Here is a 19,239-nt window from a genome sequence, read left to right as displayed (position 1 = left end):
CTTCCTGACTGATGTCTTGAGATGTTCCCTCAATATATCCACATAATTTTCCTACCCCATGATGCCATCTATTTTGTGATGTGCACAAGTCCCTCCTGCAGAAAAGCAACCCTACAACATGATGCTGCCACCCCCGTGCTTCACGGTTGGGATGGTGTTCTTCGGCTTGCAAGCCTCCCCCTTTTTCCTCCAAACATAAGGATGGTCATTATGGCCAACTGGTTCTATTTTTGTTTCATCAGACCAGAGGACATTTTTCCAAAAAGTACGATCTAGGGGCCTCCCGGGTGGCGCAGTGGTCTAAGGCAGTGCCACCAAAGACTCTGGGGTTCGAGCCCAGGCTCTGTCGCAGCCGGCTGCGACCGGAAGGTCCATGGGGCGATGCACAATTGGCCTAGCGTCGTCCGGGTTAGGGAGGGTTTCGCCTCTCCTTCCTGAGCAGTATGATGGCTGCGTGGTCCCATGGTGTTTATACTTTATACTGAGGTCTTTGAGTTCTTTTGATTTTTCCATTATGGCAAGCAAAGAGGCACTGCATTTGAAGGTAGGCCTTGAAATAGATCCACAGGTACACCTCCAATTGACTCAAATGATGTCAATCAGAAGCTTCTAAAGCCATGACATTTTCTGGAATTTCCCAAGCTGAATTTTCCAAGGCACAGTCAAGTTAGTGTATGTAAACTTCTGACCCACTGGAATTGTGATACAATGAATTATAAGTGAAATAATCTGTAAACAATTGTTGGAAAAATGACTTGTGTCACGCACAAAGGAGATATCCTAACCGACTTGCCCAAACTATAGTTTGTTAACAAGAAATTTGTGGAGTGGTTGAAACACTTAAGTTTGAGTCATTAAAACTTGTTTATGTAAACTTCAACTGTATGTGAGAATGCTATTCATTGACTACAGCTCAGCATTCAACACCATAGTGCCCTCAAAGCTCATCACTAAGCTAAGGACCCTGGGACTAAACACCTCCCTCTGCAACTGGATCCTGGCCTTCCTGACGGGCCGCACCCAGTTGGTAAGGGTAGGCAACAACACATCTGCCACGCTGATCCTCAACACTGGGTGGCTCAGGGGTGCGTGCTTAGTCCCCTCCTGTACTCCCTGTTCACCCACGACTGATTTGCCAAGCACGACTCCAAAACCATCATTACATTTGCTGATGACACAACAGTGGTAGGCCTGATAACGATGAGACAGCATATAGGGAGGAGGTCAGAGATCTGGCAGTGTGGTGCCAGGACCACAACCTCTTCCTCAACATGAGCAAGACAAAGGAGATGATTGTGGACTACAGAAAAAGGAGTGCCGAACAAGCACCCATTGACATTGACAGGGCTGAAGTGGAGTGGGTTGAGAGTTTAAAGCTCCTTGGTGTCCACATCACCAAGAAACTATCATAGTTCAAACACACCAAGACAGTTGTGAAGAGGCCACGACTACACATTTTCCCCCTCAGGAGACTGAAAAGATTTGGCATGGGTCCCCTGATCCTCAAAAAGTAATACAGCTGCACCATCTAGAGCATCCTGCCCAGTTGCATCACAGCCTGGTATGGAAACTGCTCGGCATCTGACCGCAAGGCGCTACTGGGTAGTGCGTCCGGCCCAGTACATCACTGGGGCCAAAATTCCTGACATCCAGAACCTATATATTAGGCGTGTCAGTGGAAGGCCCAAAAAATGATCTAGGACTCCAGTCACCCAAGTCATAGACTGTTCTCCCTGCTACCACATGGCAAGCGGTACCGGAGCGCCAAGTCTAGGACCAAAACGCTCTTTAACAGCTTCTACCCCCAAGCCATAAGACTGCTGAACAATTATTAAAATGGCCACCCGGACTATTTACATTTACACCCCCCACCTCCCCTTCGTTTTTACACTGCTGCTACTCTCTGTTTATTATCTATGCATAGTCACTTTACAAATTACTTTAACGAACCTTTACCCACGCATATTGACCCTGTCCCCTTTATCTAGCCTCATTATTGTTATGTTAATTTTCTTGTAACTTTTTTACATTTGTTTTTGTAAATATTTTTTTTTCTATTTCTCGAGTTGCATTGTTGCTTAAGGCCTTGTAAGTAAGAATTTCACGGTAAGGTCTACTAATACCTATTGTATTCAGCGCATGTGACAAATAAGATTTGATTCGACCTTGTTCCCTGTTGTAGTGAAAGCACCATTATCACCATGGTTGCCACAGCCACAAAGTCACAAACTCCGCCTATTTCTACAATTTCTCTTCTTAAATTCTGATTTTTTTAACCTAACCTTAACCACACTGCTAAACTTAAATGAATATTACAACAACAACAAATTACGATATAGACCATTTTGACTTTGTGGCTGTGGTAACTAGTGACTACCTCGCATATACATCAAAGAGCTTAGTTATTGGGTTAGTTATAAAAATTCATCCCTGAGCAGAGAACAACGCGACCAGCACAGAGTTTCTAATGGTGCGTTCAACACACCTGGGAAAAATACGAGGTCAAATCATGACGTCAGTGATCTTCAGGTCGGAGGTCTAGAAAGAGTTGGATGTCCGTTCAAAACGATTTCCCCCCAGTCGGAGCTCGGTTTGTTTTCGAGTTACCAGTTGTCTTGAAAGCACTGAAGTCGGCCATTTCCGAGTTGTTTTGGACGCGTCATAAATACTAACTGTATGGCGCCTCAGTGTTAACGTTCTGAATTTTCGCCATTGTTGACGTCTTTTGTACGTTTCGAAGTTCTCTCAGTTTGTGTGGTCAGTAAGTTTACCGACTTTCAAACAACATTTTATATTTTACTACAAGAACCTGAAGAGTATTGCAAACAAAGAGATCCAATCTTATCCACTTAAAGCTTGACGTACGGTAAGTGTGTGGTTACAGCATTTTAAAAATGTCATTGTTTGTGTGCATTGCCAATGGCTGTCTAAGTAACGTTACCCTGTGACGACCCAAGTAAAAATGTTGGTCAGATTCTGTGCTGGGTATGCTTTACGCTACTCCGCTTCAAGTATAGCTAGCTACCTAACGCTAGCAAGGCTAATGTCGTTAGGCCTAGTTAGTTAGCTTGTCAACTTTCATTTGTTGGAACAGCCTAGTAATCCATGCAAGTACTCACGTGATAATTGATAATGTTAACGTAACTAAGTAGTTGGTGTTTTCGCCAACGTAATTTATTTATAGTTGGCAAGCAATGTTAATGCTTTCTTCTTAAAATTGGTTTTTAAATTTAACCACAGTGCTATAGTAACTTTAAATTAAGACCAAAAAGCAAATAGTTTAACGATATACTATATCCATGGATATGGTGTGATGGTAACTAGTGACAACCCTTTACTTGGGGATACTTCCTCAATTCCAGACTTGAAAGACAACAATTATTCTAAACTTCCATGACTAAATTAGTTGCATGGGGTTCGTTTTGAATTAAGAACATGCACCATTATTAAATTAAATACGTGTTGCTCCATGAAGCACTTCATCCAATGTGTACGCTGCCATCTTGTCTATTTAAAATATTTTCATTGACAGGGCCCACACATTGTTCGTTTACTTTACACTTGTGTGTTTAAGGTAGTAGTTTTGGAATTGTTAGGTTAGATTACTCGTTGGTTATTACTGCATTGTCGGAACTAGAAGCACAAGCATTTCGCTACACTCGCATTAACATTTGCTAACCATGTGTATGTGACACGTTTGATTTGATTTACTTCATGGCCCAAAACATTTAATATAATTTAGTAACAGAGCATTTTATAAATTCATTCGAACTCCACGTTCCAAACACTTAACAGACACACTGTATCCCCTCAGCCCTCAAATTAAGTGGACACTTCTGATGACGTTTGACGAGTATACACTTGCAGGGTGAGGGAGGAAGGAATTACTTTTTAAATGGACCGCCCTTGCACGGAAATGCGTTAATCCCGCGATGATTGTGTTTTCAACCACCGGCATATTGCGCATGCTTTATATGCGCTACAGTCAATTATGGTTGCTTGTTTCCTTACATTTTCTACATAATTATTAATATGCATACTATAATAACTAGCTAACCAACTTTAGCCTGCCTAGCTTTTCAAAAGCTAACCAAAAAAAAACATCACTTAGGAGACGTGTTTGAGCTGTCATGTGCATAAGTAGCACAATTTCTAACTTATTTACATTCATTTTCACTTACATTTCTATGTTGACTTTTCTAGGCGGTTGTACAATCATCGCAAATTGAATTATGGGGTGTTTCAGGACGTGTAGTGAACATAATTGTACACTCGCAATCTCGATCGAAAACAAGAGTTGAGGGGCTTACGTTGTGAACTTCCCTTGTATGGCCCGACATCAAAGATGGTGACGGGTATTCCCCCTACTCTGGCCTTATGCCGTAAGTGGATGAGGGTGTATATTTTATGAGTTTGATACGCAGCCTGTGTATGGCGGTATGGAATCATTCCCAAATCACTGTGTGTAGCTACTGGCTAGCTATATTCTGAGACAATATTTTGGCGCCTAGATGCAGCCTGCTTTGAACAGCTGCACAAGAAATTTTCATATTAAACAGCCTTTATTTATTTACTTTCAGCTACAGTGGTGGAAAAAGTACCCAATTGTTATAAACGTGCTCTCACTGTCAACTGTTAATTTAAGGTTTGCTGAAAATAATGTTTAAAAAAAATGTATGAACAGAACAATATTCAACAACTGAGACACAAACTGACCAAGTTCCACAGACATGTGACCCTGAACAAAGGGGTGTCAAAATCAAAAGTAACAGTCAGTATCTGGTGTGGCCACCAGCTGCATTAAGTACTGCAGTGTATCTCCTCTTCATGGAATTCACCAGATTTGCCAGTTCTTGCTGTGAGATGTTACCCCACTCTTCCAACAAGGCATCTGCAAGTTCCCAGACATTTCGATCCAACAGGTCCCAGACGTGCTCAATGGGATTGAGATCCAGGCGCTTCGCTGGCCATGGCAGAACACTGACATTCCTGTCTTCCAGGAAATCACGCACAGAATGAGCAGTATGGCTAGTGGCATTGTCATGCTGGAGTGTCATGTCAGGATGAGCCTGCAGGAAGGGAACCACATGAGGCAGGAGGATGTCTTCCCTGTAACGCACAGCATTGAGATTGCCTGCAATGACAACAAGCTCAGTCCGATGATGCTGTGACGCACTTCCCCAGACGATGGCGGACCCTCCACCTCCAAATCGATCCCACTCCAGAGTACAGAGCTCGGTCTAACGCTCATTCCTTTGACGATAATCGCGATTCCGACCATCTCCCCTGGTAAGACACAACCGCGACTCGTCAGTGAAGAGCACTTTTTGCCAGTTCTGAATGTCCAGCGATGGTGGGTTTGTGTCCATAGGCGACATTGTTGTCAGTGATGTCTGGTGAGGACCTCCCTTACAATAGGCCTACAAGCCCTCAGTCCAGCCTCTCTCATCCTATTGTGGACAGTCTGAGCACTGATGGAGGAATTGTATGTTCCTGGTGTAACTCGGGCAGTTGTTGTTGCCATCCTGTCCCGCAAGTGTGATGTTCGGGTGTACCGATCCTGTGCAGGTGTTACACGTGGTCTGAGAGGACGATCAGCTGTCCGTCCAGTCTCCACGTAGCGCTGTCTAAGGCATCTCACAGTACGGACATTGCAATTTATTGCCCTGGCCACATCTGCATGCCTCCTTGCAGCATGCCTAAGGCACGTTCACACAGATGATCAGGGACCCTGGGCATCTTTCTTTTGGTGTTTTTCAGGAAGTAGAAAGGCCTCTTTAGTGTCCTAAGTTTTCATAACTGTGACCTTTAATTGCCTACCGTCTGTAAACTGTTAGTATCTTAACGACTATTCCACAGGTGCATGTTCATTAATTGTTTATGGTTCATTGAACAAGCATGGGAAATGGTGTTTAAACCCTTTACAATGAAGATCTTAAGTTATTTGGATTTTTACAAATGATCTTTGAAAGACAGGGTCCTGAACAAGGGACTTTTTCTTTTTACAGTTTACTTGAGTAAAAGTGTATACCTTTTTTTTTAATAGAATGTTATTCAAGTAAAAGTTAGTCACTCAGTAAAAACTACTTGAGTAAAATTATTGGTTTCTAAATATCAAAAGTAAATATAATTGCTTAAATATACTTTAGTAAGTTTGTTAAATTTAAGTGTGTGAATATGCAGGACAGGAAAATGGTCTAAGCGTTCAAAATGTAATGAGTACTTTTGGGTGTCAGGGAAAATGTAAGGAGTAAAAGTACATTCGTTTCTTTAGGAATGTAGTAAAGTAAAAGTTGTCCAAAAAATGTATTAAAGTACATATACCCCCCCCCCCCCCCCCCACTTGTTTTTACACTACTGCACAGATATGACGATGATGTCGCCAACAACTTATTCACTAGTGATGGTAATTTTAGCTAGCAAACGTTAGCTTATATTTAGCAGGAGCATGTTCTTTAGAACCTAAGGCAAGCCTTGCCAAAAACAGACATAGCAATAAAGAATACATTAGCTAGCTAACTAGATGCAACTTCTTAATTCAACATTTTTAGATCACAAGAACCTGATTTTATATTTGATAAAGGAAATGTGCATGGCCTCAAGACAGAAGGCCCTTCCAAATGGGGATTGAGATAATGGCGGGAATGTGAAGAATAGGCGTAACTTACTCACTGAATGCTCAAATATTTATTTCATTGCTAATCTGTTGAAACCCAACAGATTCATTAAACCGACCTAATATTAAAAGAGTGTTATTAATCAATGTAATTTTGTGTATCCTCACAGAAAATCTATGCAGAGTCCAGATTGGAGAGGGAATACATTTGTGGTGCCCGTCGTCAAAAGCTAAAATGATCACCAGACGAAGAGGTCATTCAGACAACACCGATGCACACCTCAAATTGGCCTTTTGAAATTGAAGTCCCTGACTTTGTTGAAACTATACATTTTAAAACGAGTCCCTACGAAGACATGAGCTCAGAGAATGGGGATAAAACAGTCGGATTAGAGCTTGATGGTTTACTTGGAATCGACAAGTTAGACTGGACATTTGAGAAGGATGCTGTCGCCCCTCTTTTCGACATTGGATTGACCGAATTAGGTGTGGGTGACACAACAGATCAAGATTTTGGAATTGCCGCGTCCAGGACGCCATCACCAGAAGGAATGTCTGCTGGTCAGAAAAGGAAGAGGAGAGAGAACCTGTCTGGGCGCATGATCAACAAGAACGCCATCGCTGCAAGAATGAATCGTCTGAAAAAGAAGGAATACGTCAACGGGCTGGAGAATAAAGTCGGGTGTCTGTTGTCAGAAAACCACATACTTAAACAGGAAAACGTCCAATTGAATAAGAGGGTGGAAGAGTTGGAAGATGAGTCGAGGTACCTGAGAGCTGTGTTGGCCAACGAGAGTATGTTAGCCCAGCTGTTGTCAAGGCTGAGCGGTGTGAATGGCATGAAATTATCTTCCTCACTTTTCCAGGAGTCCAACAAGAACGAAGACCACGATTATGCCTTACCTAGGAAACTTGTGAAGATGGAGAAGGAGACCTCTGGTGGCGTCTGTCTGCACGTGGACAAGAACCATGTCTCAGTGGAGTTCTGCACTAAGTGTGCAGAGAGTGCAAGTGCATCACTCAAAATGTAGGGTCGAGTACTTTTCTGTTTTCAGATGTTGAGACTGAACCTGATTTAACCTCAGAGTAACAAAATATCAGGGGAATTTATGAACACTTAAAACTGTTTTGAGATCATTAATTAAGAATTGTTGAATGCGCATGTGTGAAATCTTATGAAACCAATGATTATAAGAACACGTTACTCGTTAAACCTTGTTGCCAGTTTTCTTCTAGGTGATGATTGTTCAACCATGCTGGATGAATGGGTTACAGAACGTCCCTGTCTGCTTGGCTCCATGGTAAGGATCTCTTAACAAGAAGCTGATCATTTGATACGTTCTCAGATGTTTTTCAAGGTTATTTCAAGTTTTAAAATAACTAGGTATACACTGGAACATATGTTTCTCTGTTTGTTTGAGATGAGTAATTACTTCAATTTGTTACCTCAATTTATATTCAACTTTTATTTTATTAAGCTCTATGCATCAAGAATTTAACCTGTAAATACAAATTGACTGATTTCACGCCCAAATATAAAGAAATGGTGGCTTTTTGAACTTAGCAGTCAAGTTTTATTGAAATTGAAGAAAAAAATAAAAGGAGTACGGTGATGTTTCACAATGAGTTTTATAGTATTTGATTCATATTGGCTCTCTAACCAGAATGGGGGAAGAAACAACAAATATAGTTGGTTACCACGGTTTGGTTAGAAATTCTCTTTGTGAAACATCACTATTCTGCTGAAGGATGTTTTTATTTAGCGCCCCTATTTTTCTTTATTGCTAAAGTGGATTCTTCTGTCGGAAGCTGAAGAGGTGGAACTCGCTGCTGCCAACTTGACCTGTTATTTTTTTTTAAAGGTAGTATAACAAATAGTGTAAGTGACTACATGTTACCAGTATCCCACCACACCTTTGAAAAAAGTAGTGAATTTAGAATATTGTGGATGACAAGTGTTCCACTACCTATTGCATTGACAATATCAGAGGTCGTATAATAGTTTCTTCACAAGTTTAACTTGACTTGTGTTGACACCTTTCAATGTAACACATTTGTAAAAGTATATTTTATTATTGATGTGGTGATCCTGATAGAAATGGACTTCACCAATGTTGTATAAACTGAGTCAGTATGTCTTGAAGAATTATGTATAATACAAGATGTTGTGCCAATCTCTAAACGAGAGTACAATTTAAGGAAGATTGGTTTTGATAAAGTAATTGACAATAAATCTTATTTTGATTATGCATGCTTCAGTTATGTATTTTGTCTTGACTGTTGCTGTATGTAATTGATATTAACCTTATTTTCTCTTTTCAAACAGCAAGCTTTTTCTGCAGACAAAGATCTATTAATTCCTCAACGGGGGGGGGGGGGGGCAGGGGGATTGGTAATGGTTCCCAAACACGTGAGGCTTCATTTGAGCGGAGAGCTCATGTTGTATATTCATACACTTATTAGTCTGGAGTACTTGTTTTTGACACAATGCTGCTGCATTTAGGTATAATGTAATAGTTCACTCTCTTAAATTGGCTTCGGGTGTTCTCAGATCTCAAAATTAGTCTGACTAAGTTCATGTCTAGCTATATACCTAAAGCACAAATCTAGATAGAAAATACATGTGCTGTTCAAAATGATAAATACAAGTCATTTTGGATATCTTTCCCATTTTTTTATTTGGAGTTGTGGCATATAGTAGGATTTACACACCTGGTAGGGTAGGCCATTGACTCTTTTTGACAGACCACTTGAGGTCTGAATGTTCAACAAATAATGTAAGGATGGCATGTCCTTAAAACAAGTCAAAATGAGGCTCAGTAGTGTGTGTGGCCTCCACGTGCCCGTATGACCTCCCTACAACGCCTGGGCATGCTCCTGATGAGGTGGCGGATGGTCTCCTGAGGGATCTCCTCCCAGACCTGGACTAAAGCATCCGCCAACTCCTGTACAGTCTGTGGTGCAACGTGGCGTTGGTGGATGGAGCGAGACATGACGTCCCAGATGTGCTCAATTGGATTCAGGTCTGGGGAACGGGTGGGCCAGTCCATAGCATCAATGCCTTCCTCTTGCAGGAACTGCTGACACACTCCAGCCACATGAGGTCTAGCATTGTCTTGCATTAGGAGGAACCTAGGGCCAACCGCACCAACATATGGTCTCACAAGGGGTCTAAGGATCTCATCTCGGTACCTAATGGCAGTCAGGCTACGTCAGGCTTCCTCTGGTGAGCACATGGAGGGCTGTGCGGCCCCCCAAAGAAATGCTACCCCACACCATGACTGACCCACCGCCAAACCGGTCATGCTGAAGGATGTTGCAGGCAGCAGAATGTTCTCCACGGTGTCTCCAGACTCTGTCACGTCTATGACGTGCTCCGTGTGAACCTGCTTTCATCTGTGAAGAGCACGGGGCGCCAGTGGCGAATTTGCCAATCTTGGTGTTCTCTGGCAAATGCCAAACGTCCTGCACGGTGTTGGGCTGTAAGCACAACCCCCACCTGTGGACGTCGGGCAGACACGTGCACATTTGTGGCCTGCTGGAGGTCATTTTGCAGGGCTCTGGCAGTGCTCCGCCTGCTCCTCCTTGCACAAAGGCGGAGGTAGCGGTCCTGCTGCTGGGTTGTTGCCCTCCTACGGCCTCCTCCACGTCTCCTGATGTACTGGCCTGTCTCCTGGTAGCGCCTCCATGCTCTGGACACTAGGCTGACAGACACAGCAAACCTTTTTGCCACAGCTCGCATTGATGTGCCATCCTAATTGATGTGCCACCCAAATCCAGGTGTGCCAACTTGTAGCGTCATACCGAAGACGACTCGAGGCTGTAGTTGCTGCCAAAGGTGCTTCCAAGTTATGAGTAAAGGGTCTGAATACTTATGTGATTAAAAAAAAATTAAAAGCCAGTTTTTTGTTATCGTTGCAGTGTGAACACTGCCATCTATTTGGAATTACAGTTATGAATGGGCCTCTACTCCGATACAGCCGTAAACGACCTCATTGAAAACAGTGAGAAATTACAATCTGCAGTACCCCAATGTTTTTGTTTTGCCCTTTGACATTGCATATAAATTTAGTCCAGCGATAGCGTTGAAATAATTTAGTTATTACATTATGATTATCCAGATGTTTGTACATGTAACTCAAGGACTGAAGAAAATAAAAATACAGGTTGGTTTGAAACTGTTTTAATCCTGAAGCTCCTCGCCATTTGTGGTTGACAACTGAATCAACTTCAAGTAGCTGTCAAAGTGTCTGGAGCTTAGGTAGGTTCCAAAGAACACCTGTAGTACTATCACAACACCCATTTTCCTTAAGATGGGTTGGGTAATGTTCATCCAAAAACGGAGGACGTTTCCCTTTTCTGGCAATGGTGTAGTGTTGTACCTGTCAGAATTACAGTGGCATAATTATGCAAATTCAGTCAGCCAAGCATCTTGATGAAACATTCGACTGCAAAGAGTTGAACATACCTGGTTGCAAGGCCTGCATTCACAGGCAAAGCCAACAGAATAGGATATACGCCAGCACCAACTGCGCCGACAAGGGCACCTCTTATCAGGACACAGGTTGGACAGTTAAGGTCACCTGAAATTAGTTTAAGAATATCAGAAACAATTAAAATATTGTCAAACTTCAACTGCAACTGGAACAATTAAACACTCACCAGACAATAATGGTTTGGATACAGCTACATTATACATGGCCACTGTTGTCAAGAATGGTAGGACAGCCATTGGGAGATTTGATGTAAAACGCCCTTGAGTGACATTCAGTGCTCTCCTGTATAAGCTGTTGGCAATCAGTCCTGCAAATGCCCCATTACCTCCCAGGTACATGGGGCCATAGGTGAAGATTTTCCTGTAGAACAACAGTGATATTTCATAAGTTGTTAATGTTATGTGAGCAAAATGCAAAAGGCTGTCAATTACAAGTAGGGCTAGGGCTGTCAAGGCAATGAAAACATGTCTAGGCTATAGAGATGGATGGATGACTCATCTTTGTACCTGTGCCATTAGACAGGTTGGTTGTTTAGCAACAAAACACATGCTTAACTATGCTTCAGGAAGCTTACTTTCCCCATCACTATTGTGAACAATCTGGCCACCCAGAATAACAACACATGGACTTCTGCGCCATTGAAGCGTGCGCATAGTTTGTGAAGTTGTTTGTTAAACTGACTTGCCTAGTTAAATAAAGGTAAAATAAACATTTTTGGCCACTAGAGGCCTCTATCATTCTCTATGGCATAGGCCTACAAAAATGTACCTGTCAAGTTCAGGCAACCGTTCGAAATTTTCCGCCATCATTTGAATGATCAGGGCTCTGGAAACTGTGCGGCTTGTGCCTTTCTGTACAACGACATTGCTGTTTTCTGACATCTTCAGCAAGATTCCCTGCAATGCAAGACCACATTTTTAAAATAAATGTCACTGTCTGTCAATAATGTTGGCTATCATGCAACACGTTCGATAAGACTGATAACTTTACCTAGCCAACATGACATTTTATAAAACCCCGTCCATGTAGCCTAATTCAGAGAGCAAAACATTTATATATTATTATTCACGATTAGACTGGAATAACGCCAGTCTATGTATTTCTGTACTGTCGAGTATTCCTTCCTTACCTTAGCGATGTTTCAGCTCTAATGTAGCTATGTGCTGTAAATGTTTAGCTGTTTCTTCTTCTTTGGTGGGGTTTAGCTGTTTCAATATTTTCTTCTGTATCATTATTTAGTGAAGGGCGCAGCCATTTTAAACCACGTGCACCAGAGTGAACTCTGAACCTTTCACAACAAATTGTATTGGTTCGTAATCCCGAGCCTGGACAAAAACCACCGCCATGCCATTGGATGTAAAGTTTTGTCAATCAAGGTGTAGCGAGTAACAAACCTCTCCGTTGCTAAGCTAAAACTGATACTGTTTTCCACTCCGTGGCTGTAGATTTGGAAATAAAAACGTGGTGACACAGCAAATAAGAGGACGAGGAAGTTCCAGATATTTCGCAAAGAATATATGAAATGTATAAAATAGACGGGTTATTGCAGAGACATTCCTTTTACAGCAAGATCAGCCAGGCAGGTATTTTCCTACAGGCGCGAGCGCACTGACATCAGGAAAGGCTATGGTTAACCAAACGCTTTTCCAACTTCCAGTTCCACTGTCCAGGCTTTCGTTTTTAGGTAGCCTAGCTGGTTGAGCAACAACGATGCATGTGTTTGCGAGCATTGGTTCATTTCAGTTTGTGAATGGTTGAATAAAGGATGTCATATCCTAAATCAAAGAAAGATGACGGAGAATCACACCAGCTACATAACCTTAGCTAACTGAGATATTGGATGGAGCCCATCAATTGTATTCGTGGTGGTATGACTTGCAATACATTTTGGCCAGCTAATGTTATGTATTTTGATTTCCATATATATCTGCACACCTGGTTCGTTTGACTAATTGGGCCACCCCAAATTCAAAGAAAAAAATGTTAGGCTGGGTAATTGCTGCAAGGTAGCTTAATTAAACTTGATGTGATGTTAGTGTTAGGCTATAAATAGGCGGCTACCCCTACTAATTTAATTATTTAGCGGGTTTTTTCACGCGCTAAAATAGCAATGGTTGCATATTTCACTCTGCCGATTAGCGTTACCCCACCTTTAACGTTTCTTTGGACTGCCATTGTTTTTTTTAAAATCTCCAGGTCATCACATGGGAGCGCCTTTGACTCAATGCCAGCATCAAACTGCAAGGACAGTGATAGAAACGCGGAAAATCTCGCTTAGCCGGGCTCAAGAAAAGTTTGTCAATAGAGAGAATATACCGACCGACCACTTAGCCTAGGCTGTTGTTCATGTCCGTGACATTATCCCCAGATAACTGTTTGTATGGGAACATCGGAACGCCTCCACTACAGCCGTTGCACCTGTCTGCACAGCAGCAAGCCTTCATCGGAACCATAGTTCACACACTCTACAGACAAGACACTTTTCACAGGACAACAGAAAATAGGAGAATTTGGAATTGTATTTATTTACTTGAACACTTTCGGGCTGAATGCATCCCGGGCGAAGCATTGGTTAGGCTACATCTTTGCTGACGATAAATTGAACAAGCATGCCGAACTACATTGCAAGTATAGTTTTTGTTTGTGGCATGTTTTGCCCTATGCTATAGTCTATTATTTTAGACTAGCCTACTGATTCTGTTGGAGCAAAAGCCTATAGCTTTTCAAGCGGAACCTAAGGGCACACACATTATAGCAAAACTAATTCGCCAATGATGTGGTTTCCTACCTAGCGGTTACAACTGCCGGAAACCTTTTTTAATGGAGTAAATCACCAATACGGATCCAGGATTCAACAATGCCTGTAAGAAAAAAAGGTGAGCAGAAACGTCGTTGGCACAACAGGTGTCTCGCCAATAAGCAGCCACAAGTGAAAAAACATCAGTGGCTCTTTGTCATTCAGCACTTTTAGACCCATGTGTGAGTGTAGGCTTGCCTTTAGCCTTTCTAGGTTATGTTCCTGTAGGTAAGCTAATGGCAAATTAAATAAAAAATTACCCATAACTTGTAATGTAAGCCTAATGTGGCCTATGAAACAGAAGTCATTGATAATGTACAAAATAAAGGAAATACCAACAAAGTATCCTAATAGGGGGTTGAGTCACCAGAACAGCTTCAATGCTCCTTGGCAAAGATTATACAATTGTCTGGAACTCTATTGGAGGGAAGCAACACCATTCTTCTATGAGAAATCTGTAATTTGGTGTTTTGTTGATGGTGGAAAAAAAGTGTCTTAAGCGCTGCTCCGGAATCTCCCATAAGTGTTCAGTTGGGTGGAGATCTGGTGACACGCACCCCCTTTAACCCTCTATGCTTCTTTGAAACCCCCTCTTTCAAAATCACTGAGATCTCTTCTAGCCGTGGTAACCAAAATAATGGGCAACTGGGCGTTTTTAATCATGACCCTAAGCATGATGTTAATTGCTTAATTAACTCAGGAACCACACCTGTGTGGAAGCACCTGCTTTCAAAATATTTGTATCTCATTTACTCAAGCATTTCCTTTATTTTGGCAGTTACATGTAGTTTATTATAGATCAGAATATTGGGTAACAAACTGTTTTTATAGCTTTCAGGAATAAGCGTTAATAAATATTTTAAGTACTAGGCCTAATACAGTGCATTCGGAAAGTATTCAGACCACTTTTTCTGTGTTTTTGTTACAGTACAGCCTTATTCTAAAATTGATTACATTTGTTTCCCTCATCAATCTACACTCCAATACCCCATAATGACAAAGTGACAACATGTTTAGAAATGTGTTGCATATGTATAAAAAATAAACCGATAACTTATTTACATAAGTATTACATACCCATATTTACATAAGACCCTTTGCTATGAGACTTGAAATTGAGCTCCGGTGCATCCTGTTTCCATTGATCATACTTGATGATTCTACAACTTCATTGGAGTCCACCTGTGGTAAATTCAATTGATTGGACATGATTTGGAAAGGCGCGCGCACACACACACACACACACACTTGTATATACAAGAGCCCACAGTTGACAGTGCATGTCAGAGCAAAAACCAAGCCATGAGGTCGAAGGAATTGTCCATAGAGCTCAGAGACAGGATTGTGTCTGCACAAATCTGGGGAAGGGTACCAAAATATTTCTGCAGCATTGAAGGTCCCCAAGGACACAGTGGCCTCCATCATTCTTAAATGGAAGAAGTTTGGATCCACCAAGACTCTTCCAAGAGCTGTCCACCCGGCCAGACTGAAAAATCGGAGGAGGAGGGCCTGGTCAGTAAGGTGACCAAGAACCAGATGGTCACTCTGACAGAGCTCCAGAGTTCCTCTGTGGAGATCGGAGAACCTTCCAGAAGGACAACCATCTCCGCAGCAATCCACCAATCAGGCCTTTATGGTAGAATGGCCAGACATAAGTCACTCCTCATTAAAAGGCACATGACCGCCCACTTGGAGTTTGTCAAAAAGGCACAGAAAGGACTCTGACCATGAGAAACAATATGCTCTGGTCTGATGAAAACAAGATTGAACTCTTTGGCTTGAATGCCAAGCATCACGTCTGAAGGAAACCTGGCACTATCCCTACGGTGAAGCATGGTGGTGGCAGCATCATACTGTGGGGATGTTTTTCAGTGGTAGGGCCTGGGAGACTAGTCAGGAAAGATGAACGGCGCAAAGTACAGCGAGATCCTTGACGAAAACCTGCTCCAGAGCGCAAGTCTCTGAATGTCCCTGAGTGGCCCAGCCAGAGCCCGGACTTGAACCCAATCGAACATCTCTGGGGAGACGTGAAAATAGCTGTGCATCGACGCTCCCCATCCAACCTAACAGAGCTTGAGCGGATCTGCAGAGAAGAATGGAAGAAACTCCCCAAATACACGTGTGCCAAGCTTGTACCGTCATACCTAAGAAGATTCCTGTAATCGCTGCCAAAAGTGCTTCGACAAAATACTGAGTAAAAGGTCTGAATACCTATGTAAATTTATTTATTTAAAAAAAATTGGTACCCTTCCCCAGATATGTGCATTGACTCAATCCTGTCTTGGAGCTCTACGGACAATTCCTTCAACATCATGGCTTGATTTTTGCTGTAACGTGCTCTGTCAGCTGTGGGACAGGTGTGTGCCTTTCCAAATCCTGTCCCATCAGTTGAGTTTGCCACAGGTGGACTCCAATCAAGTTATAGAAACATCTCAAAGATGATCAATGGAAACAGGATGCACCTGAACTCAATTTAAAGTATCATAGCAAAGGGTCTGAATACTTACGTAAATTAGGTATTTTTTAAATAAATGTGCAAACATTTCTTAACCTGTTTTTGCTTTGTCATTATGGTGTATTGTGTGTAGATTGATGAGGATAAAAAATATTTAAAAAATCCAGGGGTCTGAATACTTCCCGAATAATTCCTTATTTCTAAATCATGTATAAGTTATACAGCATTTATACTTATTTGTAAGAATTGATGAATTTATTGATGAATTTATTCATTTAAGTGATGGCATTATTTTAATTGAATATTGCAGGGAATAGCCTTAGGACTTATGTATATCGTGGATAATGGAGATAACTTGCATCCCAACTATGTCTAGTGTTTATGGGAATTGTGTGATCATATTCAGTAAAGGATTTTTATATCATTTCTATACATGGTGATTGTAGTGTAAGTTCAGTCCACAAAGCAACTCCATATAAATAAATATGTAATGAGGCTTGTCCTGGCGTGACCTCAGATCGTCTCATCCACTGGTCTGTAATTGTGCAGCAATAAAAAATAAATCCTGTCCGAGTTGTTCAACTGTACTGTACAATGAAAGTAATGGAAGAGGCCTCCCGAATTGGCGTGGTAGTCTAAGGCACTGCATGTATCTCAGTGTTAGCTGTGCCACGAGACATTCTGGGTTCGAGTCCAGGCTCTGTCGCAGCTGGCCGTAACCGGGAGACCCATGGGGCGGTGCATAATTGGCACAGGGTTGTCAGGGTTAGGGGAGGGTTTGGCTGGCAGGGATGTCCTTGTCCCATCGCAAACTAGCGACTCCTGTGGCGGGCCGGGTGCAGTGTACTCTGACACGGTCACCAGGTGCACAGTGTTTCCTCCTACACATTGGTGCGGCTGGCTTCCGGGTTAAGTGGGCATTGTGTCAAGAAGCAGTGCCGCTTGGTTGGTTTGTGCTTCGGAAGACGCACGGCTCTCGACCTTCGCCTCTCCCGAGTCCGTATGGGAGTTGCAGTGATGAGACAGGACTGTAACCTCCAATTGGATACCACAAAATTGGGGCGAAAACGGGGGTTAACATAAAATAATAAACAGAAAGTCATGCAAGATCGTTCAACCTTCCAGACTTACTTTTACTCGTGGAAACTTGAACTAGACAGCAGACGGCCACATCAAGTTAACAGGAATTATAAGTCAATAGCAGTAAGTAAAGACCATTTTACAGTCTGTTCTCATGAGTTTCTTTGAAACAAGTCAAAGTTTAGTGTACTGGGGTCTCCCTTGGTGACAGGGTCTGAGCCCAAGGATGATGTCTCTGTGTGACTGAGTGGTATCTCGCCCCCTGACACCCGTGCCAAGCGGGGACACTATCCATGCTCCACAATTCTGTGCAGTTACAAGTAGTGAAAATGGTTGCTAATTATAAACCATACAAGTGACTATATCGTCTTTTGCACATGCAGTTGTCATTACATGCTTAAGATTACATTTAAAAAAAAATTGTTTTCACAAATGGGGACAAAAATCTGGGCAGAAGCTCAAGCTACTGTAAACCTTATTCAAACAAATTGGCTTTGTAAATTAGTCCTGGTGGTGCTTGTCTGATGTTTGCCATTTCATCACTCGACTGTATGTTTAACTATAAACTAAAATGACTTTTTCTCTTTTGAATAACATTCTAACTGGTCTCCAATCCGTACCCTCCTGCAGACACAGCTAGGGCCCTAGGCCTTTTGGAAGACTACTGTGCTAAACTGAGGAAGCCAGAGGAACAACAGCTCAAAACTGCCATTCAGAGAGTGATGGGGGTCTTCAAAAGCAGCCTGTTCCAAGCACTGCTTGGTAAGTCAAGCTGGATATTGGAATCCATCCATTCTTTTAATTGACTCCAATATGTCAAATGCTTCACCTGTCATTATAAATCAGAGGCATGTCATGAATGTTATAGCATAACAAAAACCAATTTTCCCCTCAACTGTCTATCCATGTTCACCCTTATTCTATTTCATACATACAGTATGGATTTTGATAGACAGTGAAGTAATACCTCTTTTATAATCTAGTCAGTAGTTTTTGGGATTCACAATAGAACACTAGAGATTTGTCTATTGTCACATTTGCTCAAACTGCATTTTGCTATGCCCGAACAGTGGGCACATTCTGCAGGTGTTTTTTCTGAAATATAGTTATTTTGAATTCTTCTGATATTGCAGTAGATGCTTCTCAGTGCCTGTGGTATTTTTAAGGTGCGCCTCACACTCTTTGTAAGGATTCAAACGAAGCATAATGATGTGGGTCTTTTGCATCTTTGATTATTCCCCCGGATACCTTTTCAATGATTTGAAGGGCATGCAAGTATCTCCTCAATGCATTATTGGAGATGGGTATAATGCATGATTCTTATTCATCATTCAAAGGTTCATGACATGGTCATTTTCCAAATGATAAAATAAAACCTACAATCTGACCTCTCGGATTGAGTTTGAAAATGTATTGTAAAATGTATTGCTCGGCCCACGCATTATTGTTCCCAAAGCCTTCTCTGCAGTTCGCAGTGGCAAAGCCGAGATGAAATGAATGTTGGCACGCTACAATCTCTGTATTATTATATGTGACATGAAATTCCGAGAAATGTAAGTGCACCTTTAATGTAGTAACATGAGAGGAGTTCATCATACATAGTTCCCTGTGAGTTGGCATTCAAAGGCTGGGCATGCCTTTTTACACACCGCTCAGACCCTGTTGTACTTGACCACCTGGAATCTCTATCCTCCAAATCAGGTTAATGCTATTTTAGCTTGTTTGAGAATGGGCTTTCACTCTTTCTGGCACAAGCCCCCACTGGTTATCAAAAAGGGCAACAATGATAAGGAGA

At 42.0% G+C, this 19,239-nt stretch overlaps 3 protein-coding genes across 3 annotated transcripts in view; 2 read left to right on the top strand and 1 right to left on the bottom strand.

Annotated features, from left to right (window-relative positions):
- The first annotated feature begins 6,787 nt into the window (after positions 1-6,787).
- LOC109892944 (CREB/ATF bZIP transcription factor-like) lies at positions 6,788-8,865 on the top strand. The gene is given in 3 exon segments (XM_031826853.1): positions 6,788-6,889; positions 6,891-7,917; positions 8,407-8,865. Coding segments are annotated over 2 exon segments (795 nt in total). The 5' UTR covers positions 6,788-6,851; the 3' UTR covers positions 7,648-7,917; positions 8,407-8,865.
- Positions 8,866-10,783: 1,918 nt separating this feature from the next.
- Positions 10,784-13,548, bottom strand: tmem126a (transmembrane protein 126A). The gene is made up of 5 exons (XM_020485850.2): positions 12,242-13,548; positions 11,881-12,008; positions 11,279-11,472; positions 11,085-11,199; positions 10,784-10,998 (listed from the first exon to the last, which is right to left on the bottom strand). Exons 2-5 carry the CDS (start codon positions 11,991-11,993, stop codon positions 10,800-10,802), a joined length of 621 nt encoding a protein of 206 aa, XP_020341439.1. The 5' UTR covers positions 11,994-12,008; positions 12,242-13,548; the 3' UTR covers positions 10,784-10,799.
- A 9-nt stretch (positions 13,549-13,557) lies between these two features.
- Positions 13,558-19,239, top strand: part of LOC109891842 (disks large 1 tumor suppressor protein-like) — a 98,768-nt gene continuing 93,086 nt past the window's right edge. The window contains exons 1-2 of the mRNA XM_020484318.2: positions 13,558-13,988; positions 18,075-18,206. Of these exons, the coding sequence (XP_020339907.1) occupies positions 13,970-13,988; positions 18,075-18,206 (151 nt within the window). The 5' untranslated portion in view covers positions 13,558-13,969. The remainder of the gene's footprint in view (positions 13,989-18,074; positions 18,207-19,239) is intronic.

This window comes from Oncorhynchus kisutch, linkage group LG6 (assembly GCF_002021735.2).
Source record: "Oncorhynchus kisutch isolate 150728-3 linkage group LG6, Okis_V2, whole genome shotgun sequence".
In the NCBI taxonomy this organism is placed as follows: domain Eukaryota; kingdom Metazoa; phylum Chordata; class Actinopteri; order Salmoniformes; family Salmonidae; genus Oncorhynchus; species Oncorhynchus kisutch.
The sequence above is the reverse complement of the archived record's forward strand: the minus strand, read 5'-3'. Positions and strand labels throughout refer to the sequence as shown.

Coding starts and splice junctions, on each gene's coding strand:
- tmem126a (XM_020485850.2), bottom strand. CDS start 11,993: ATGTCAGAAAACAGCAATGTCGTTGTACAGAAAGGCACAAGCCGCACA. Junction 11,473..11,880: donor CGGTTGCCTGAACTTGACAG/GTACATTTTTGT, acceptor GTTGTTCTACAG/GAAAATCTTCACCTATGGCC. Junction 11,200..11,278: donor ATCCAAACCATTATTGTCTG/GTGAGTGTTTAA, acceptor AACTAATTTCAG/GTGACCTTAACTGTCCAACC.